The sequence below is a fragment of the Rousettus aegyptiacus genome, unplaced genomic scaffold (assembly GCF_014176215.1).
Source record: "Rousettus aegyptiacus isolate mRouAeg1 unplaced genomic scaffold, mRouAeg1.p scaffold_m13_p_3, whole genome shotgun sequence".
NCBI classification, from domain to species: domain Eukaryota; kingdom Metazoa; phylum Chordata; class Mammalia; order Chiroptera; family Pteropodidae; genus Rousettus; species Rousettus aegyptiacus.
The window spans coordinates 5717404-5739692 of NW_023416306.1; the positions used below are offsets into that span (position 1 = coordinate 5717404).

A 22289-nucleotide genomic window follows, 5' to 3' on the forward strand; every position below is an offset into this window, starting at 1 on the left:
CCGAAGGTCAGGAAGACAAAGAGGAGCCTCCCAGGTGGTGGGAGAGTGCTGGTGGTGAGGTAGAGGAGTTTAAATTGCTGTCAGGGTAACCTGGAATGGGCCAGAGGGCCTGTTGCTTCATGATGGAAGAATGAGGGCTGTAGAAACAGGCCAGGGCCCCTAGCTGCCCTGGGACTCCTCCCCTTTTTTCTCCTTTGGTGAGCCCTACTTTCCCTTTCAGACTCGCCTCCCTGGCATGTGTGCAGGCTCAAGACTTTCCCACCCTGGAAATGTTTCCCCAATTGTCTTGCCCCACCGAGGAATAATACTCCCTCCAGCACAGCTAAGCACTCATCTGTTCGTTCATTCATTCATTCATTCATTCACTCCTTTCTTTTCACATGTAAGCCACATAAAACTCATACACTACAAAGAGAGAAAAATAAGACTTAAATTATCCAGAGGCAACCACTATCAATATTTTGGACCTATTCTTCTGGGTTTTGTTAGAAACATATATTGTTATAAAAACAGGATCTGCTGTATGTAAATTGCATTTTATAAAAACTTCAATATGCTGCGAACATTTTACCACCCTTAAACATCTATAGAACAGCAGTGTTGATGGCCATCTGAGATTCTATACCATGTCAGAAATACTCAACCAAAGGCCTATTATTCATTTTTTTAAAAAAATATTTAGTGAACACCTGATGTGTACCACAACTTTGCTTGGAAATTTAGGCTGATGGCAGGATCAGTCACTATTATCACAGTAACGGTTATAAGTGATGTATTGCTGAATGTTCTTGGGGCTCACTTCTGTCCAAAGCCGTAATTGTTGACTCAGGAAAAATTCCCAGAAGTGGGATTTCTAGATTAAAGAAGAGGGATACTTTAAGGTCAAATTACCCTCCGTTAAGTTTTACCAATTTACACTCAAACCCACTGGCTATGTCTAGCTTCCCAATGTTTATTACTTTCTCCTCTTCTTCCTTTCATACCCAAGGCCTCTGCAGGCTAGCTTTTGTCCCTTACTACTCCACTGAAATTGTTCTTGCTAAGCCGACTGATATCATCTAAAATGCCAACTTCGGTAATTATCTATTTTCTGGCCTTATCTTTATTGACCTGTTTGGGCCGTTTAATACCTTCGACCTTACCAACACCCTTCTCTTTCTGAAATAGTTCCTTTCTTTGGTCAGGTAAAGCAGGTCTAGTCATACTAGCCTCATTTTACAGCTAGAAACTCAAGGCCCAGAGAGGTACCAAGCCTGGGAGAACAGAGGACCGTTTAGGATTCATATCCAGATCTCTCAACACCTGCAGCCATGAGTTTTCGAGTGTGATTTTTGGAATCCTCGGTGATGTTTGCAATTTCTTCTAGCCTTAAGAGGGCCTCATACGGAGAATTTTGTCTGGTCCTGCTTTCTTTCTAGGAAGGAATTTCTATAGCAGTTAATTTACAGCACTGTCCCATGTCTAATTGGTCCTCAAGGCCTTGGCTGGAACAGGGTTCTAATGAGGATTCAGCCATGAGGGGGTGCAGAGGGGCCCCTAATTGGGCAAGTTTCCATCCCTGATAAAGGAGTGCTAGGAGGAAAGCAGCCCAGAGGACCTTGCAAGGGGAATCCTGCTGAAGAGGCTCAGAGCAGGGCTTTGGGCTTAAGCAGGCCTATGCGGGTGTCATCGGCAAATGCAATGTGGGCTTTATTGGGTGACCTGGGACAGTCACTCCTCTGATCAGCACCTTTATACGACATAGAAGAAGAGTTGCTTCTTTATAGCGTTGTTTTGAGGATTTAGATCAACACATAAAGCTCTGGGCTCTTTGTCTGACACACTGTGCACAGTCATGAACTGACGGTTATTCGGGACTTTAATTTCGATTTAACGAGACTTTTTCTGCAGATGCCCTCATTCGGGCCTTCCAACTATTCAATCACACTCTGGATCCGCATATAGATGTTTTAAATTACCATGCTATTGCGGCAGAAACAGGATGAGAGGTGGAGCGCTTGGCTTCGAGGTGGCCACCGACCGGAGCCGCGCGGTTCTCGGTTCTGCTGGGAGGACCTGGATGCCCAGCGAGTCCTGCTCCCGCAGGTCCTATAAGTCGCCAGGCCCCAGCGGCTGCAGCCTCCTGTCCTCGCCTGTGCGCCGGGCCGCTCAGCGCCATCTTTGAACCTGGCGCGGGTGCCCCACTTCCGCACTTCCCTTCTCCCTCAGAGGTAGCCGCGTATACTCCAAGTGTGCCCCTTCTGGGGATGGTGTATCCCAAACTCGTCACGCTTGTAGCATCCGCTGGAAAGAATAATTTATCTCTTTTTCTGGATAAGGAGGAGGCGGAGGCGCTTTGACCTATTCAAAAATGGCGCCTATTACTTCGCCTCCCCAGTCTTCCGCTCTGGAGGCGCGGGGGCGAAGGTCGCGTTGGAGTGCGACGGCGCGAGAGGGCGGGACCGTCTCCATGGCAACCCGCGCGCAGCCCTGGCAGCTCCGCCGGGCGCGAAGCTCGGGTCCTGTGGCGCTGGCGACAGGCGGGGCTGCGAGCGCGGAGGGGCCCGGGCGGCCGGGGCCGCTGCAGGATGAGACCCTCGGAGTGACGTCCGTGCCTTCGCAGTGGAGGGGCGTCCAGGGCATCCGCGGGGATACGGTGAGGGCCCGGCTTGGGGCGACGCGGGCGGCAGGGCGAGGGGCCACGCGAGGCCGCTGGACCAGATTCTGGTGTCCCACCATTTTATACTTTATATTTTAATCCACGGGAACTAACCTTTGGGATACTCTCCTCCAAGTTTCCCAAGTCTTTGAACATCAACAGTTTTTTTTTTTTTTAAACGAAATTTCTACAAACTCCATGTTTTGAAGGATTTTGCCTGAACTACAGTTTTTAGGCATTTCAGAGTATCTTTCCTTTTAAAAAGTGATCAGACTGCATCCTAAGGACCAGATAAGCCGGTTCTAGTGGTTTAATGGAAAGCACACAGAAGAGGTGCTTCCGCGAGATGAGGAGCAGGGCTTCTGGGTGCCAGGTCTCCTGGGGGGTCCCGTTGCAGACAGAGCACCTGCAGTGTGCCAAGAGCTGTTCTGGCGCTGAGATTCATCAGTGAATGAGCTTCCCCTCGGAGCTGACACAGGGCGGTTTTTTGCAGGGGATAAAAAAAAATAAACAGCTTATGTAATAAGTAAATTATGTAGTGTGTTTGAAGGTGAACAGTGCCATTGATAAAAAGAAAGATGAGGAATTAGAAGGATGGGTTGGGGAATGAGGGGGTGAGTTGCAGGGTGGGCCTCATTTGAGGGGGTGACGTTTAAGCAAGGTTTGGAATGAGTTAAGGGTCCAGGCCGAGCAAATCCACCTGCAAAGGTGGGTGTATTTGAGGAAGCAGGTGGGGCAGAAGAGGAATGAGGGAAGAGGAGAATGGTTCCAGGTGAGGTCATAGGGTTAGCGGAGGCAGGTCAGGTATGGCCTTGCTGGTCATTGTAAGCATGTTGGCTTTTGGTCAGTGAAAATGAGGAGCATTGCAGGGTACTGCATATTTCTCAGAAGAGAAAACTGAGCTTAGCTTGTCACACAGGTGTCAAACCTGCAGAGACCAGGTCATCACCAACACCAGTGAGGTTTCCATGAAGTCATGCTTGTGAGGACAGGTTTCTTGCCTTAGGCCAATAGTCTGCAGGTCTCAAGCCAGGAGTTGACCTGACTTCAAAGCGCTCCCACTTCATGCTGCATAGGAATCTGTCTAGTTAAAAACAAAGGCAGTGGATATTTTGGTTATATCTGTCCCTCCTTATTGAAGGTAAATATATAATTCACATCCACTGGCTTTTAAAAAGAATACGTGAGGTAGCTATTGCTGAATTCAGATTTTAAAAGGCTCCAGGCTGGGAACCGCTGGAGTCTTTTATTTATTTGTTATTTTTTAAAACAGTGGCTGGTGAATTTTCTTGTAGGTAGTTTTAACCTTTAGGAGTCTAAGAACTGATTCTAATACTGAAGGTGTAAAGGCTTTCGTCTGCGAGGGTGGTTAACTTAGATCAGCCTCCTGTCTCATGAAAGGTTTTTTATAGTGAGAATGTTGCAAGGGTGGGAAGAAAGTGGTAAATTGCTCTTTTCGAATAAATTTTTTTTTCTCTTTCTAGATCTTATCTATGTCCAAAATTTAGAAAAAATCTGGATAAGCAAAAAAATAGAACTAAAAATCACCCCATAATCTCTCATTCCCCAGCCATTTGGTGTGTACCTCTTCCGTCTCTCTTCATATTCGTAAAAAATGGACTCGCACTGTGCATAACTTTTTCACTTAATACACCCTGAACATCTTTCCATGTTACAATGTGTTTTATAACTTTATTTAACCAGTTCCTTTTGATGGGCTTTTAGGTTTTCTCTTATCAGTAACCTAGCGATGAGTGTTTTAGGTAAACTTTTATGCAGCTTCATAATTTTTTTGTTAAGTTTCTTTGGAAAAGTTGAGCGTTGGTCTTTGCCGGGCCCATGTAGTATAGTGCAATGTTGGGATGTGTAGGGGATGTACACTCCAGGGATGGGATTTTTTTTTTTTTTTTTTTTTTTTTTTTATTATTAACAGATTTGGCCTGACTTGACTTTTCTTGTCATATCCCGATCCGCATAGAAGGACCAGGTCCTGGACTTTGGTTTAAGACACAGGTGCACAGACTATTTAGGGGCTTGGCCATGGACCAGTCATGTGATTTCTTCTACAAGTTGCTGATCAAGGAATTATGAGCCTTAGTGACCAGTCCAGCTTCCTGAGGTAGACAGCTTCTAACCATCCCTCCTTGCTCCTCTGGTATTTTGCAAACTTAACTGGAGTGCCCTGGAGACTCTGAAAAGTGTGACTATCTGGGTCCTACCTGCAGCGATTCTGGCTTCATTGGTATGTGGTGTGACCTGGGAATCTGGTTTTACTAAAACTCGCCAAGCCATTCTGATGTGTAGCAAAATTTGAGTACCACTGATTTAACCCATTCTTTCCTGCAGAGTTACCTTCTGAAGCCCAATTCTGATCCTATTTTTTCCTTTTTAAAAAATCGTCATGAGATACGTATACTATAAATTTTACCGTTTTAAAGTGTGCAATTCATCAGTATCAAATGCATTCACAGCAGGCAGCCACCACTATCTAGAACTTCTTCATGCGTGGGTTGCATTTTGGACACTCAGGAAGTGCTGAATTGAATAACTGTCTTGTGCTCTGTCCTCCGCGACAGGCTTCTGCTGCATCTCTTCTCACTTTGCGTTAAATCGAGGTGCCTACTACCTTCTCTTTCCCTCTTCCTGGCCCTACTACGACCGCCTGGTGGGTCCTCTGGCATATGGCACCCCCTGCTGGAAGGTGTTTTTTTTTTTTTTTTTTTTTAACCTGGGGTCTGGCCTCTTAACAGATTTTCAAGAATTAAATCTGTGGTTCTCAACTTTTTGGAGTTTGTGAGACAGTTTTGATATTAGATTTTCTTTCAAGGAACATGAGAAGAGGTTAAAGTACTAAGACAACACCAAAATAGCCTGCAATAATTACAATTCAAAGGTGGTGGGACAGCATAGTGTCTCCCAGCTTCCAAGAAAACATCGATTATTGCCTTCTTTACTTGGTTGACTCTCAGCTCCATGACGTCCTTTGAGTAGCTGTTTGCTGCCCTGACGTACTCCAAGGCAAGTTCAAGTAAACAGGAGGTCGTGGCTTGATATTGCTTTGGGGTTCAGTTACTCCACGTCTTGGAGGTCTCACTGGAGACAATTTAACTGTCCATATTGTGTCACAAAACCCACTCAGCTCAACTTTGTAGCCGCGACATTCCTGCATTTAACTTCATTAGTATCAAAATATACGTCATCCTGGGTCCTATTTGGGTGGTGTCTGCACTCCGGGTTTTCAGTGGATGGATAAAGAGCTACCGAATTATGTGGGGCATCATTTCAACTTTTATCACAGCTGCGATTCATCAGGCGGGTGACTCTTCAGTGAAGGAGGTGGAATGGGTGTTTGGGGGTGAAGGGAACCCAAGAAAAGGGGAAATTCTGGGAAGGAGGAGGTGGGCCCAACTGGAAGTAGCAAGGTCAGTGACCTGCCACTCCCATATGGGCCAAGTGGTGTCCTTCAGGTGGGCCCCCCTTCAGCAGCTTTCCTCAGTTGCTGGGAGGGAACCTGCCCCCCAACCTGGGTGAAACACAGGCCTTCGGAGTGGGGGAGGCCGAAAGGGGGGTGGATGTGAGCACTGTGCACCCCACAGGGAGGCCGAGCGGCGATGGGCCCTGGGGTGTGGCCATGCTGAGCACAAATGTGGGGCCAGGTCCACCCACACCTGCAGCTTTGGCGTCACCTGGGGGCTCGTTGGCAAAGCAAAACTGCTCCACCCCAGACCCACTGAGCCGGGATCTGGGTGTGGGGAAGGAGGGAGGAGGCAGGAATTTGTGTTTTAGCAAGCCTCTGGGTGATTCTGGGGCAGGCTCTTTGAGAAGGTTGGTCTGGAATGGTCTCTGAGGTCCCTTTCTGTCTTGGAGTCAGGTGTGCCCCAAGGCTGGTTGGGAGGATGAGGTGAAGCCTGTGCTCAGAGTTTCCTGGGGTGGTTACTACCCAGGGGAGCAATGGGGGCGGGCCTTCAGCTGCACATCAGCCCAGACCTCCGCTCCTGTCCTTGGCGTGGTGCTGTATCTCCTCATCCTAAACATCTTAAAGAGGGGGTGGTTCCATAGCGTAGGGGTTAGCATGTCTGCTTTACACGCAGAGTGTCCTGGGTGTGCGCCCCAGCGGAGCCATGGTCCGTGGTCTACGGCCACGCCACCTGGAACAAGCCCAATATCGGAAACTAAGCCCAATCTCAGAAACTAAGCAGGGCCGGGCCTGGGTAGTACTTGGATGGGAGACCACCTGGGAAGGCCAGGTGCTGTGGGCATTAAAATAAAAAAATCTTAAAGAGGGGCGTGTCTCACAACCGATACATATTTTTAATATCATTTGTCCCTGAAGATTTATTATTAAGTAATTGGTCTGTTTTAAAATCAATAGTCTCAAATATGTGGTGATAGAAAAAAAACCCATGGGAGGTGAACACAGTGTAAATATATATGCCTACTGTTAAAGTGTGCAGCTGAAACTTACTGGATTTCGTTAACCGATGCCACCATACAATAAATAAAAATAAATAAATAAATAAAATTTAAAAAGAGAATAGAAAAAATAAAATAAAATCAATAGTCAAGGTGATGTAGAATGTATGCTTTTAATAAGAGACTATGGCTGTATTTAACTGCATTCTGCTCACAGCCTTGAAGTTTGTCCGCCCTGTACTGTCAGCCCCGGATGGGACTCTCTGGCTGGACAGTTGCAGAGTGACTGACTCGTACACAGGCATCATTCAACCTTTAAGGCTGAGGGCTGGGGAGAGTCCAGTCCTCTCATGGCTCACCCCTTGCAGCCACTGTCGCCGTTGCCAGTTGGCTAGTCAACTGACCCCGCAGGGCCATTTTCTCCATGTTCCTCAAATCGATCGGCCAGTCCTAGAGGCCGGCTGGAGACCGCTTACTTCAGAAGTGAGGTCTTGGCGGGTGGTAGTCTGAGAGTTAGGGAGCCCTTCTGGGTATTGGTTTAGGACCCTGACAACAGGTGACACAAAAACCAGCCCAAACTAGCTCCTGTCAGACACTTTTCTTTAGGATGCGGAGGTGTCCCCTGGGGTGTGACATGGAGGTGCTGCCGGTCCTGAGGGACGTCGGAGGCTTCGGGGTCCCTCCCTGCATCTCGGCTCTGCCGTTAGTACCCACCCCGAGGCCTGTCTCTGCACAGCCCCTGTATGGTGGCGCTGGCTTGTCGCCGGCACCCGAGTTTCCACGTTTCAGTTCTAGGCGTGTGCCGTCTGTGTAGCTGAAGATCTTTCTCAGTCCTGAATTTCCCTGAGGAAACGCGATGGGCCCAGCCCGGGCTAGTGTCCACTTCTCATCCGATCAGTAGCCGTGATCCTGGCGTTAGGGCCCAGCTTGTGGCTTAGGCAACAGGTTTCTGAGCAACGGGCCCTTGCGGGGCGGGCAGAGTCTCCGGACGGTATCTCCTCACCTCCCTGGGCCTCGGTTTCCCTCGTCAGCAGGACATAGGCGTCCTGGCATTCTCGGCGCCTGCAGGCTCCCTGGTGCAGAGAGCTGTGCGCCCACCCTGGGCTCTGCTCCCCGAGTCGTGACGCCTGGGCTTCAGACACGAGAGCACGGATGATCTTGGTTTGGGAGTTGTTGGCCTGGCCTCACGTGATTAAAGCCTGGCCCCAGCCCCGCTGTCTTCCCCAGCAGTGCCCGCCTCCGAGGCGCAGGGCAAAGGCTGCATCCCCAGCACCCCCAACACTCTCCGTCCCAGCACTGCTGGGGCCCGGGAAGCAAGGACCCCACTCACCTCTGGATTCCTCCTCTGACTTCTCAGAGGGCTCGTTATGGGAGCCTCACCCTTGCCTCAGCCACATTCCGCCGGGCACGGAAGGCGCCACCCTATGTGGGCGGCCTCGGGCCTCGTCCCCAGACAGAGAAGAGTCGGGCCAGATACTTGGGAGCCAGCTTAGGTATCCCAGGGCAAACGGTGGTGGTTTCCTGCTGATTCCCAGGAGACGGGCCTGGGCGCAGTGGCGTCGCTTCTAGGTGTTTCTGTTTTTCTTCACAAATTTTCCTCAGCGTTTTGGCATTTGTCGTTGGCCTAAAGAAGCAAGCAGCAGAGGAATATTAATAGAAATACCTGAAAAGTTAAGAGCTTGACATCTCCGTGGGTATTTGTGTTTATGGTTGTGGTTCGACCTTGATTTTTACGTTAAGGCCTTCTCTTAGAAACCTTACTCCGAGTCCATCTGACGCGATGAGCGGCCAGCATTTTAGACTGGGACAGAGCGCCGAGGCTGAGAGACCGTTCAGGGTCACGGGTCGGGCTGCCTGGGTTCAAGCTCCACGGCGATCCCCTCTTTGCTGTGTGACGCTGGGCGAATTACGTAACTTCTCTGTGCCTCGGTGCCGACATCAGTAGTGCAAAAATCGGATTTACTTTTTGGGTGGTGGTGAGGATGAATAAGATGCTGTGGGTGAAGCTTGGGGGACAGTGCCTGAGTTAGCACTTTCTAACCATCGTCGTGCTTCCAGGAACTTTGAGAGTCACCCAGGGTCTCTTAAAAATTTTGCCTCGGCACGAACACTTCTGCCCCCGTGCCCATCCGCGCACCCCTCAGTGCGCACGCTCCCTCGGTGGCTCCTCCAGCCCTGTGGCCTCGAGTCCCGTCTCTGGTCGGGTGCTTTCTGGAGCCTCATGCCCGTGACCCCTCTGTGGACACCTGAGAGGTGTTCTCTCAGGTGGTGGTGTTCTCTCCCAGAACTCGCCCTCGCATTCCACTGGTTCTCAAAGCAGGGCCACCTGCCCGCTGTCCCCGCACTCCTCCCCGAGCGCCCAGAGAGGCCTGTCCCGGCGTCACATCGCAGCCCTGCTTGCGGCCGCCCTGTGGAAACCCCAGCTCTCCGTCCCGGCTCTCAGACGCCCCCCGGCCCGCCCCTTGCCCGCCCGCCACCCTCTCTTATGTCCCACGCCCGGGCACGCCGTCCTCTGTCCAGTCAGTCTCTGAATGTGGGACCTTCTCTGCCAAAAGGTTTTGCTCTGGTCTTTCCCCCGCCCGGGACCCTCTTTCCTGCAGTTTCTGCTTGGCCAGCTCCCAGTCCATCACACCTCAGCTCAAATGCCACCTCCCTGAGAGGCCGCCTTCACCACCCCAGCCGCCTCCCCAGCTGTTCCGGCCCCTGCCACACCTCTGCTGCGCTTACAGCTGTTTGTTTGTTGACTTGTCTACCCCCAAGCCCCATGCATGCTCCTCGGGCACAGGACTCTCGCGTGTGTTGTTTTCTGCTACGTCCATGGTACCCAGACAGTGCCTGGCAAGCAGATGCTTAATAAATGTGTGTCTGTTTGAGTATATACACACACATACACACATGCATGTATAGTATAAATGAACTCCTACTAAATGTCAAACACCATGCGAAGTGCTGGGGATGTACAGGTAGAGCAGACAGTGTTCTTATGCTGGAGGAACTCACAGTTAAGGGGAGGCGGACAAGCAAAGAATTTAGTAGGATGTGGAGGGGAGCGTGGAGACCGGTGCTGAGCGCTCCAGGCCTGATGCGAGCTGCCCCCTCCCTTCCTGCTCGCTAACTCTGGCCTGGTGCCCAGCCCTGCCCCCCGAGCCCGAGCAAGGGAGCATGGGGTTTGGGGCCTTGTCACTCTGTGAGTTCAGGTGCCTGGTGAGAGACACATGAGGCAGCGTCTCATAGATGAGAATAGTCTCAGGGATATGGGGCCCTGCGTTTGGTAACGATTGCTCACGACTGTAAGGGAGGCTGGCAGCTCCTGCCCTCGTCCGATGTCTGTCCCTGTGCCCAGCTAAACAAGGGACAAGGAGTTTGAGACAGATGGCAGGGTGGAGAAAACAACCAGCTGGGGAGTAGCCTGCCGTATACCAACGACCTCATCACGGATCACAGGGGCACCTTGGAAGGTACCCCACCGGAGAGGGCTGCTGGCCAAGGGAGGGAGGAGCTGGGGGTGGTCTGAGGTTCTAACGGGAGGTGGCTGTGAAGGCTGCTGTTGGCTCAAAGGCTACCATTGGCTCACATAATGTCTTTTTGTTGTAATATTGATGCGATGCTGTAGCAACTTTCTTTTTGAAACTTGCCTTTTATATCAATTGACCTATCCTAAAATTGGTTTCCTTATACATTGTTTGAAGTCACAGAATCTATTGACGGTGCTAAGTGAGAATTTGCTGTACATGACTTAGAGCTGTCAGTATCTTCAAAAAGGGCAGTCCCAAGTCCTCACCTAATAGTGTCACCGAAAGCCCTGGAGCAGGCGCTTACTTGGTCATGAGGCCACCTCTGAATCAATCACTTCGGCTGGGGGAGGGACCCAGTGCTCCGACTGGTTGGCTGGGCGTTGTGTATCCCCTCAGCGGAGCATAGGAGAGGTGAGGGGTCGTGTCCACCCTCACCATGCAAATTGGATTCCTCCTAAGAAAGACAGGCTAGTTACACCAGGAAAGGGACAGTCTTTGGGCAGACAGAATGGCCAGAGGGCCATTAGCCTGAGGATAAACAGCCATATGGAAAGTGAGTGACGCAGCAGAGGGAGGGCGAGCACCCTGGGCCGGTGATGCCGGGAGTTAGCTGGCTGGTGACTGCCGGGGTTTGATGTCCTTCTCCAGAAAAGCTGCCAGACGGCCAGCATCGTCACCGCCGAGGTGTCCACCCAGACCCGGAAGCATGCCGACGCCGAGGTGCAGACCGAGGCCCCCGAGCCGGTTCGCCTGCAGCCCGTGTCCCGGCACGACAGCCCCCGGCTGGCAGCCTTTCTTCAGAGAGTGGAGGCCCTGGTTATCCGGGAGCTGAACAAGAACTGGCAAAGCCACGCATTCGACGGCTTCGAGGTGAACTGGACCGAGCCGCAGCAGACGGTAGGGACCGGGCTGGCCCGGGACGCCCCACTCCTCTGCCTCAGGTCGAGCCTCTGCCCACCTTCGAGCCTTTCTTTTGCATCGTCCAGATGGTAATAATAGTGGCAGTGCCCACCGAGCTCCTCCCCTGCCACGTGCTGAGCTGTTTTATGAGCCACTCGTTGGGCCTTCTCTGCTGTCCTGGAAGTAGGTGCCGTTGCTGTCTGCACCCTACAGCTGGGGAAATGGAGACTCAGTTGCAGTGACTCTGCCAGAGCCGCGCTGAGCAGGCAGCAGGGGCGGACCGTGAGCTCGGGCAGTCCGCCTTTGCGTCTCATTCTCTCCACCGCCGGGCCGTGCCTTCCCAGGCGCTGCGCCGTCTCCGTCACTCCTCGGGACAGCTGTGTGCGCGTTGTTGTCTCCATGGTATAGACGATGCTCCAGGGGCCTCAGTGACTCGTCCGAGGTCACACAGCTACATCTGGCCGAGCTGGAATTTGAGCCCTGGTCTGTCTGGTTTCACTCCCGTGTCCTAGTGACTTCAGCATTTCTGAATCTTTCTGCACCCGAGGCACGGCTCAGAGCCATCACCTGTAATTTCAGCTGTCCGGTTGGACAGACAGACCCGGCTTTGAGATCAGGGAGCCTCGGAATGATGCTGTTATATAAAAGCCCCTTGGCGTTTGCTCCATGCTAGTCTGGGTCTCATTGACCCCAGCGTGTTGCCCGTGATCAGGCTGCTGCTCACTCAGCATGAAGTGCTCCAGTCTGCAGAGCCTTTTGAGTTCTGGTTCAAATTTGTTTTTTAAATTTTTTTTTTTATATACAATGTTTCCTTCCTTTAGAAACCGAGATGAGTAACATAGTCAGAGGCGGCCAGCCCTTCTCCCGCCCCCTCCTCCCGTGCCTGCCCTCTGTTTCCAGTGCTACACGGCTGTCCTGTTCCCACCAGCTCGTTGGTGGGTGTGGAGAGTAGATTTGTGTGAGGGAAATCCTGAAAATCGCTCTGAAAACACACTCGCCGAGGCCACAGCCCAGTGCGGAGTCACTGTATCTTTTAAGCAGGGCGCAAAGAGGAGAACCTAACGCACATTGAAATCTCCTGTTTTCTCTCCCCCTCCCCTCCCCTCGTCCCCTCCCCTCGTCCCCTCCCCTCCCCGCTGGTCCGTTTTACAGTTGCATTCAGAGAGGTCAAGCTTTTGTTCTTCATTGTTAAGGTTTTTCCATATTTCATTTCTATGGATTAGTTTGGTCCACATGTGTATTACTTTATCTCCCTTTAAAAGAATTTTTTTTGATTATTTTTTTTTGATGACTTATTTTTTTTGCTGACTTATTTTTTTGAAAACAAGTTTGGTCATCACAGAAATACAGAACATATGACATGCCGATGGTGGCCGGGAACACGGGGTCGCGGCCTTCAGAGTCTCTTTCCTGTGCAGGACGGACGCCGAGGCTTACGATAACTGCTGTTGTCCTTAATGACATTTTAAAAAAGCCGTTTTAAACAGCACTGTACGACTTGTGGCCTTTCCCGCTGGAGCGCTCCGTGCGGCTCCTGGAAAGGTCGTGTCCCCCGCACAGACACGCCGTCCTTGAGCTGAGTCCCCGCTGGCCGACACCCCGGCAGCAGCTTCGCCCGTGGAGCCTGGAGCGCACCCTCCTCCTCCACCGGGCCGGCTCCCTGTGAGGCGCCGGTTGGGGCATGCTCGGGCCGGCCCCCCCAGGGCTGGCCCCGAGCCAGGGCAGGGGGCGGCGCTCACAGTTTGCTGTCACCTCGCGAACGACAGCGACTTTCTACTTTCTCGCTGTCTCCTCTCTCGCACCCACTTCTGGTTTATCCCCCCGGAGTGCGGCTGCCGTCTCGGCCGATGCGGAGTTTCCCTGTCCCTACTCCTGTCGTCAGAGTCGTTGGCCTCGACGCTTCACCACTGTCGTTGGTCCTGTGGCAGCGGCCCCAGAAAGGCTGACATGTCGCTTTTAATGAAAAACTGTTAGATTTCAAAATTTTAGAAACAGCGTGACAGGGTTGGGGAGCGCTGCGGTTTGAGACAGGGGAGAACCGCCCGGGGCCGCCTCCGGTGCCTCTGATGTCCCCGCCCTGCCCTGCCGTTTGTTTCCTCGTTTCCTCTCTCAGCTCCTGCACACGCATTGCTGACAGCTGAGTCGCCAGGGCGCGGCGAGGTCTTTCCTGGTCGGGCGCGAAGCCTGTTCTGTGTTGTCAGGTTGCTTCTCGGACTTCACATTTGTTCTTTTAAAACGCCGCTTAATGCTTCATTCATGAACTTTTTTTTTTTTTTTGAGTCAGGTTTGTCAAGATCTACCTTCCATGCAGGTAAAGTCGCCCTCTGTGCTATACTGAGTCTTGGCAAACACCCCCACACCTGCAGACCCCTATACCCGCCCCCCCAGCGAAGGTATAGAACAGCCCCGTTACCCCCTAATCAGCTCCCTTAGTAGTCTCGTTGGAGATTGTAAATTGTCCCCGTCACTGCAGTTATGATAAATAAGTTAATGTCTGTTCTGGCGTCCCCCCGATCCATGGGGGATAATGCCCAAAATCCCAGGTGGTACCGATCCCTGTGCCACACGCAGGTCCGGGGACAAGGCCCCCTCACTCAGCCGTTTTGTTATAATGTTGATGAGATGCCGGGGAACTCAACTTTGGTTCGCATCAATTAGCCTGTGGTAAAATTGGTTTCGTTATACATCATTTCGCTTAGAAGTTGCAGAATGACATTAGGTGAGGACATCGTATGTCCTATGTTTTTTCTTACCTGCACTTACCTGTGATGAAATTCAGTTTATAAATGGAGCTCCGTAAGAGACTGACAACAGCAATATAAAATAGAACAATTATAACACTATACTGTAACAAAAGTTATGCAGACGTGACGTCATTCAGTAAAATAAGGGTGACTTGACCCCCACGCACTGCAGTACCGAGGCGGCTGCTAAGCGGCCAACGAGCGCGGAGCGTGGAGCACGTGGAGACGCTGGGCAGGGGGGTCATTCCCGCCCTGGGCAGGACGGGGCGGGACAGCGAGGAGCTCCGTCACGCTGCTCAGAGCGGCGTGCGATTTAAAACTTACAGACGTTTTGTTTCTGGAATTTCTCATTTCTCGTTGTCAGACTGTGGTTGACTACGGGCACCTGAGACGGCCGAAGGCAGAACCGCCGTGAGGGAGACGACCGTGGTCCCTGATTTAAACCTGTCGTGCACCTAACGTAGACACACACGCGTTTTACAAGGGTTCAGGGCCGGGGCTTTTCACCAAGGGGAAACGTTTGTGGAATCAGAACCCAGTCGAAGAAGCCAAACCGAATGTTACCAGGTCCCCAGACGATTTCTCGTGCCCCCTCCAATGCCTACCCCACCGTGTAGCTCTGTTTTCAAATGACAGCTGGAGAGAGAGTTCACGTCCCGTACAATCCACTCATGTAAAGTCTACAGTTCGGCAAGTTTAATATTAATTTTCTAGAGTTGTGCAGCCATTGTCACAGTCAGTTTTAGAACATTTTTCTCACCCCAAAAAGAAACCCCGTCCCCGCCAGCCCTCACTCCCCATTCCAGCCCCGGCCGCTGGCAACGACTGACCTGCTTCCCCTGTCTGTGGACTGGTCTATTTGGAACATTTTGTACACACTGAACCGCGTAAGGGGGGTCGTTTGGACTGGCTTCTCCCACTTGGCAGGATGTTGTCGAGGTTCATCGTGTCGTAGCATCTAATGGTGCTTCGGTCCCTGTGTGGCTGAGACGTGTCGCCTCGGTCTGTCGGCCGACGGACGTTTTGGCTGTGATGAATGAATGGTGCTGTGAACGTCCGTGTGCAGGTGTTTCTGTAAGCGTGCCGCAAGTTCTCTGGGGTGGACGCCCAGCGGGGCTGCTGGGTGCACAGTGACCGTTTAACATCCCGAGGACCCGCCACGGCGGCCACGCACCTCTGCGTTCTCGTGAGCAGCGTGCGTGGGACCCCGCCATATGACTTTTTACGGATCTCGGGTTCTTTCCATTGGACAGTTTCTGTGTGTGGGTCTCTGAGGTCAAGACGTACGAGCTGTCCACAGGAGGCCTGGCCTGCCGCACGGCGCTTCCTGGGAGGTTTGTGCCGAGCCTCACGGAGGCCGGCGCTGCCAGCCCGCTGCGGGCTGAGAAAGGAGATGCCAGGGCTTTGAAAACATTTTTGTGTGTGTGGTAAAATACTCAGAACATACAATTCACCCTCTTACCCATTTTTAGGCGTACGGCCCTGTGGCCTGGAGCATCATTGTGCAGCCATCAGCACCATCCCGCTCCAGAAGCCGAAGCTTCTGAGATTGTGTGTAGAACAGGGTCCGGCTATGACCCGGGGCCGGCTGTGCGTCTCGGTTCACAAGGCCCTTCCTTCTGGGTTTCCAGAAGCATCCTATTAAGGAAGATGTCGGCACACCGGCTCCACATTTTCCTCCAGGGCTGGGCCGTTGACTCAGACAGCTTTCAGGGTCTGGGGAAGCCCAAGCCTGCGTGTGGTTTTGGTTAGGTGGTATCAAAGCCACCTGCTGTACGGCTTTCAGGCTCAGGGTTGGGGACGGTCTGTCTCTTGGCAGGTGACCTGCCTGCATACCCTGAGCTACCCCCCAGCCCAAGGACAGGGTATGCATGTGACCAGTGTCTCTTGGAACACGACTGGCTCTGTGGTGGCCTGTGCCTATGGCCGGTGAGTGGCAGCAGTGGTGGGTGTGGGGCAGTGGGTGGCCCTTGGACCCCTATGTGAGCTTGTCACCCTGTCTGTACAGTGAAGGCTGGGCCCAGAGCCTGCTTATTCTGGGAGTCTTCTTTCTCAGTGCTGCCTGGGCCATGGGGTGGCAGGGGGAGAGCGGGGGAGGGAGGGGCCTGGAGCCCAGGACTCGCAGTGCCCACCGGCCAGCCCTGGGCAGTGAGCCCTGCGCCTGCCTCACCTCCACGAGCTGCTTCCTGATGTGCGAGGGTCCCCTCTCTCCACATTGTATGGACCTGCTTTTGGTTCCCGGGGACCCTTTTGCAGAGAAAGTCATGCCCTTGGGGTGCCATGGAGGAGCCTGTGCCACTTTGATACCTGGCGCAGTGTCTGCTTATCTGTTTGGGGGTGGTAGGGGAGAGGTGGGTCGGGTGACAGGCGCAAGGTGGGGATGAAGCCCTGGCCTAGGGGCAGAGCCAGCTGAGGCACGTCTCTGCAGGCTGGATGATGGGGACTGGAGCACGCTGAAGTCCTTCGTGTGCGCCTGGAACCTGGACCGGCGAGGCCTGAGCCCCCAGCAGCCGTCAGCGGTGGTGGAGGTACCCAGCGCGGTCATGTGCCTGGCCTTTCACCCCACACAACCGTCCCATATTGCAGGTGAGTACCCAGCCTGCTTCACCTCTGCTTCCCACCCCGCAGAGGGTGGCCAAAGGGGAGGTCTCCACTGGGCCCCCCACCCCTGGGCACAGCCAGGGCGGGACTCCTGGGAGGCAGAGGCCACAGGTGACTGACCCTGGGGCTCAGCGAGGATGCTGGGTCGGGCCTATGCCAGGTGTGGGCCTTGGGGAAAGAGGAGACAGGTCCTTAGCTGAGTCTTGAGCGGGCGTGGGCCATGCAGAGGTGCAGCCTGGTCAAGGTGAGAGGCAGGAAGAAGCAGGCACCCTCGGGGAGCTGTCAGTGGTGATAGGAGCTGAGTATTCTGGGAAAGGCGGTCGTGCTGGGGGCGGCTGCGGTTGAGCAGGGCCGGTCAGCCTGGCGGCAGGAGGCACTTCCTGGGGTGGGGCACAGCAGGAGAGTGCGAGGCCTGGGGACCTGGACTTTCCCTCATCAGGATGGTTTCCGGGGAAGTGGCTCTGCATTCTGGATCGGGGCTGGGAGGGGTGGGCATGCGTCAGCTCCTGCCCGGGCCTGCTTGGTCCTCCAGGTGGGCTGTACAGTGGTGAGGTGCTGGTGTGGGACATGAGCCGTCCCGAGGACCCGTTGCTCTGGCGTACAGGCCTGACAGACGACACACACAGAGACCCTGTGTCCCAGGTCAGAGCAGCGGGCTGTTGGGTGGGTCGGCGGCTCCTTCCCCGAGCATGGGCCTGCTGCTTGAGGCAGAGCTGGAGAGAGGGTGCCGCTTGGCACAGCCGTGGAAGAAGGTCACCAGGCAGTTGGCAGTTGTACAGCTGCTTTCTGCATTCTTGGAGCTCCTGGGGCATGAGTCACAACCCTGCCCCTAGCAGGAGCCACCCCCAGGGCCCTGGGCCGTTCCCAGACTCCTCCACCCAGGCTGCAGTGAGGGGCTTTCAGCCGTCTGGCTTTCTGCTGGGACTAGGGGAAGGATTTAGGGCCTTCCACGCCTGCCCCTCGTGGGTGAGGCAGCCTCCAGGCTCCCCCTCTCAATTTTTTCCTGCAAGAGAAAGGGAGTGGGGTGGAGAATGACATCTTGCCGGGAGGTGGGGGGTGGCCTGGGTCAAGCCTCCCTCTCTCGACCTTGTCCCCACACCCTGTCGCCCCGTCCCAGGTGGTTTGGCTCCTCGAGCCCCGCCACAGCCACCGCTTCCGCGTGCTGAGCGTGGCCACTGACGGCAAGGTGCTGCTCTGGCAGGGGGCCGGGGCGGGCCGGCCGCAGCTCACCGAGGGCTTCGCCCTGGTCGTGCAGCAGCTGCCGCGGAACACCAAGCTGAAGAAGGTACGCGGGGGCCGGGGCCGCTGCCCCGGGAGGTGGCCCTCAGGCAGCCCCGGCCCGAGGGGCCTCCCGAGCGGGCGAGCCTCGGGGGGCGGGCGCGGGCACCAGCACTGCCCGCCGAGCCGGGCCGTGACCTCTTTGGGCCGTCGCGTCCCCTCGTGTGCCTGGGCTTCTTAGGGACACTGACCAGATTCCCTTGGCTCCGCCCTGCTGTCCGTTTCTCCACAGCCGCACCGAGGGGAGACCGAGGTGGGCGCCACGGCTGTGGCCTTCTCCAGCTTTGACCCCAGCCTTTTCGTTCTGGGCACGGAAGGCGGCTTCCCACTCAAGTGTTCCCTGGCAGCGGAGGAGGCCGCCCTCACGCGGATGCCCAGCTCTGTGTCCCTGCGGTCCCCGGCCCAGTTCACCTTCTCTCCCCACGGCGGCCCCGTCTACTCTGTGAGCTGTTCCCCCTTCCACAGGTAGGGAAGGCCCGGCCTGGGGGTCATCGTCCTCCATCAGCCACAGGGAGAGCGGGGAAGTCCCGCCAGGCCTCACCAGAGAATGCTGAAAGGACCTGCAGTCCGGCCTGGGCCCAGGCCCTTCTTCCCATTTGAGCCCTGGTGTCCAGCTCTCTGGTGGCTGGCCCTGGGGGATTGGCCCCTCCCTGCCGAGGCCCCCAGGTTGGTGGTCCGGGGAGGCTTTTCAGGAGCCCAAGAGTACCCAGCGCTCATCCCCTTGCCTGGCTTTCTGCCCCATGTCCCATCTAGGAACCTCTTCCTAAGCGCGGGGACCGATGGCCACATCCATCTGTACTCCATGCTGCAGGCCCAGCCCCTGACATCCTTGCAGCTGACGCACAAGTACCTGTTCGCTGTGCGCTGGTCTCCAGTGCGCCCCCTGGTGTTTGCGGCAGCTTCTGGTGAAGGTGGGAAACGGCAAGCCAGGCTTGGATCCATTTAAGTGCACGGCCGAGGCATTTACCTGGGATTCTGGGCTAGGCATGGACTGCACCCGGGCTGAGGGCGCCTCCCCCGTGTGGGAAGAAGGCTGCACTGGGCGGTATTCTTATTCTGTGCTGTGGTCCCTCTTATCCTACCAATCTCTCCCCCTGCAGGTGACGTGCAGCTGTTTGATCTCCATAAAAGCTCCCAGAAACCCACAGTTTCAGTCAAGCAAACCCAGGATGAAAGCCCCGTCTACTGTCTTGAATTTAATCGCCAGCAGACTCAGCTCCTGGCCGCTGGCGATGCCAAGGGCACGGTGAAGGTGTGGCAGCTGAGCACCGAGTTCACGGAACAGGGGCCCCGGGAGACGGAGGACTTAGACCAGCTGGCAGCAGAGGTGGCTACCTGAGGACCTCAAAGCCGTGCTGGGGTGAGGCTACAGCTGTGCTGTGTATTTCTGATGGAAAATGAATGAAAAACAAGTTTTTGGGGAGAGGCGTCATTTATTTGTCTTTTACGTGAAAACAAAATGGTGGGGGTGGTAAAGAACAGAGGGAAACAAGTCAGCTGCCTAGATTTTTCTGAAGCCGGAATGGGGCAGCTGGCTTCAAAGACGGGAATCTGGGTCCCCACAGCAACGTGGTGTTTGCGACTGGACCAGAAGCAGTTTGTTGAAGCACCATTTTCTACTAAGTCTCATCCCAAGCTAAGCAGATTTAAAGTTACATTGGAAAGTAACACTGTCTGGAATATTTTTAAGAGCACAGAGGAGGTGACATGCAGCAAGGCGACGGCAGGGCAAGCAGCTGGGCCGGGCTAACCAAGGAGTGGGAGGATCAGTTCACGAAGAGCGAGCGGGTGAACTCGACGTAGTCAAAAGCGGTGGGGAGTTCGCGGCCCTTGCCGTCCACGTAGGGCTTCATGTGGGAGACGCAGTAGTCTGCTTGTTCCCGAGTCAGGTTCTAGAAAGGAAGATGCACCTGTCAGTCCAGCCATCACCAGCCATGCTGGGGGGCCGGGCAGGTGGACTTCAAAAACATTAATGCCCACGCTTCAGGAGGGTCTATGCCCAGAGTCTGGAGCCAGTCCCGTAAGCCCACTGGGATTCATGGGTCAGGGGGTGGTGCAAACTGGGTCTGTTCCCATGGATGCAGCTGTCCCTAACCTCCGCAGCCTTCGGTTTTATTTTTGAAAGGAATGTCAACCCCCGCCCCGGGCAGAGGGAGCAGAGGCCAGACCTGGTACAGCTCCTCCTTGGTCACGTAGGGCTTGCCCTCGGAGCTCAGGGCCCGGAAGGCGCTCTCGATCTCCTCGCTGGACTTGACATTCTCCGTTTCTCGGCTGATCATGAAAGCCATGTACTCTTGCAGGGAGACGTGCCCGTCCCTGGGGAGGGGCAAGGTCAGTGAGCGGGGGCAGCAGGCTCAGGGATGGCCGCTCTTACCACCCCCCGGAGGCTCACCGGTTCGGGTCCACAGTGTCCAGAATCGCCTCAAACTCTGGGTCAGGCTCCCCTTCCTCCACCATGGGCAGGTCGTAGCCCAGGGAGCGCAGGCAGGACTTGAACTCCTGGTGGTTCAGGCGGCCAGATTTGTCTTTGTCGAAGTGTCTGCAGCACAAAGCCAAGCGCAGCTCAGCACACAGGCCCCGCTGCTGAGCCCCGCCTCCCCAGCCGGGCAGGGAGCAGCAGGTGCACTCACTTAAACATCATGCTGAACTCCTTGAGGGCTTCCTCAGTCACTCCTGTCGTGTTCCTGCAAGAAAGAAGGGATCAGGGGCCGGGTCCGCCGCCCCACACAGCGCCCGGCCCACTGGAGACCTGCACTGGTTCTCACAGCCCTCGGTGCTGGGCGCAGGTACCTGGCCTGGATCTGCTGCTCCAGGTTGTGCTGCATGCGCATGCCCAGCTGGTCGAGCTGGTCCCACTGCTGGGCCAGGCCCACCGTGCTGTGCTCCGTGTACTTGTTGTCCAGGATCAGGGCTTCCTCCATGGCCGCGCCCAGGTCCTCGATCTTCTTCAGCTGACTTCTCATTGCTCGAATCTCCTGGTGCTTGCGCTGCAGGGATGGGGGGAAGCAAAGATGCGTGGGACGGGCTCTCGCCTCAGTCACCGGGCCCGAGGGCCTGCCTGACGGCCCTCCTAGCCTGACAACCTGCAGGGCTGTCTGCAAAGGCAAAGGTGGGTTGGGGTGCAGGGCAGACATCCGGCAGCCTCAGAAGAGGGAAAGATTTCAGCGTGAGCATCACAAACCAGTGGGTAGACCTGCCCAGTGAACCGTGTGTGCCAAGGGCCAGAGGAGCCTCTTTTTAAGCAGGGCTCCAGATAGCAACCATCAGAGACAAAGAATTTCTTTAAAATGATGGAGGCCCAGCCTGCTTTAAGCCGAGGGGAAAGAGGTGCATGACTAGCACACCTTGCACCCAGCTTTAAAGCAGGCAGACCTGCAGGCGTGGACAGCTGACAGGGCGGGGCTGGGCTGGGAGCCCGCAGGGTGCTTACTTTGGTCGCTTCGAGCTGGGATTCGAGGGTCCCGGACTCTTCCACCATACAGGACCTAAACACGGAAGTTCAGTGAGGCAAGAAGGGCCTGACTGCCAGAAATTATCCTTAAACAAAAGCACCTATAGTCCTGAGTTTTATTAAGAAAACAAAACTTACGTACCCGCTGTCTTTCCCTAAGTGGCCCTGGGAGCCAGGGAGGGCCGGGAAGCTGCTGCCGCGGGTGGCGCGCCACCCGCCCAAGGCCAACTGGTGGGCCGGGGCTCAGCCCACCCAGCCTGCTCCCTGTTCCCAGGCCGGGTTCCCTTCTCATGTGGCTCCTCGGGCCCAGCCAGGCTGTAACGTGGTGACTGACCCATGCTAGGCCCTCAAGGGGTGACTCAGGAAATGATCTTACAGTGCCCCCATGGGAAGAGGGAGGGGCTACAGGCCTGACAGTGCACCCCCTCTGCAGCCGCAGGGGAGATGCCCGATACGACCCTGCCACCTGACGCACAGGGAGACCACAGGGAAGAGGAGGGGCTGACGAGCTGACAGCCACCCCCCAGAAATCCCTGGAGTCTCCTGCAGGTTCCTAAGGAGAGAGCCATATTCTAGAGTCAGTGGCGGCAGCGGCGGCAGAGGCAGGTGACCCTCGGCCGTGGAGACTGGTGCTAAGCGATCGTGACCAGATTTACGTTTCGAAATGGTTCTAATTCTGCCCAAAAGGAGAGAAGTGGCTGTCACTAAGCCCCAGACTGAGGGTGCATGACCTAGAGACACAGTTAGTG

The 22289-nt window shown here is 54.8% G+C and overlaps 2 protein-coding genes across 8 annotated transcripts in view; one reads left to right on the plus strand and one right to left on the minus strand.

The window, feature by feature from the left end:
• Positions 1 to 2393: 2393 nt before the first annotated feature.
• On the plus strand, positions 2394 to 19512 carry DYNC2I2 (dynein 2 intermediate chain 2). Its single transcript, XM_016126477.2, has 9 exons — positions 2394 to 2635; positions 11215 to 11463; positions 16030 to 16139; positions 16639 to 16796; positions 17344 to 17453; positions 17929 to 18096; positions 18322 to 18554; positions 18843 to 19000; positions 19190 to 19512. The coding sequence occupies exons 1-9, from the start codon at positions 2450 to 2452 to the stop codon at positions 19426 to 19428; spliced, it is 1611 nt and encodes a 536-aa protein (XP_015981963.2). The 5' UTR covers positions 2394 to 2449; the 3' UTR covers positions 19429 to 19512.
• The window catches only part of SPTAN1 (spectrin alpha, non-erythrocytic 1), a 56272-nt gene continuing 53485 nt past the window's right edge, over positions 19503 to 22289 (minus strand). For 4 of the 7 annotated variants that reach the window (XM_016126469.2, XM_016126434.2, XM_036218051.1 and 1 more), the window contains 6 exons: positions 21520 to 21574; positions 20880 to 21076; positions 20720 to 20773; positions 20482 to 20628; positions 20258 to 20405; positions 19503 to 19981 (listed from right to left, as the gene is read on the minus strand). In XM_016126469.2, the coding sequence (XP_015981955.1) occupies positions 19856 to 19981; positions 20258 to 20405; positions 20482 to 20628; positions 20720 to 20773; positions 20880 to 21076; positions 21520 to 21574 (727 nt within the window). In that variant the 3' untranslated portion in view covers positions 19503 to 19855. The remainder of the gene's footprint in view (positions 19982 to 20257; positions 20406 to 20481; positions 20629 to 20719; positions 20774 to 20879; positions 21077 to 21519; positions 21575 to 22289) is intronic. The other 3 variants (XM_036218049.1, XM_016126443.2, XM_036218048.1) reach the window with 1 other exon arrangement.

Coding starts and splice junctions, on each gene's coding strand:
- DYNC2I2 (XM_016126477.2), top strand. CDS start 2,450: ATGGCAACCCGCGCGCAGCCCTGGCAGCTCCGCCGGGCGCGAAGCTCG. Junction 17,454..17,928: donor ACAGAGACCCTGTGTCCCAG/GTCAGAGCAGCG, acceptor GCCCCGTCCCAG/GTGGTTTGGCTCCTCGAGCC. Junction 18,555..18,842: donor AGCTGTTCCCCCTTCCACAG/GTAGGGAAGGCC, acceptor TGTCCCATCTAG/GAACCTCTTCCTAAGCGCGG.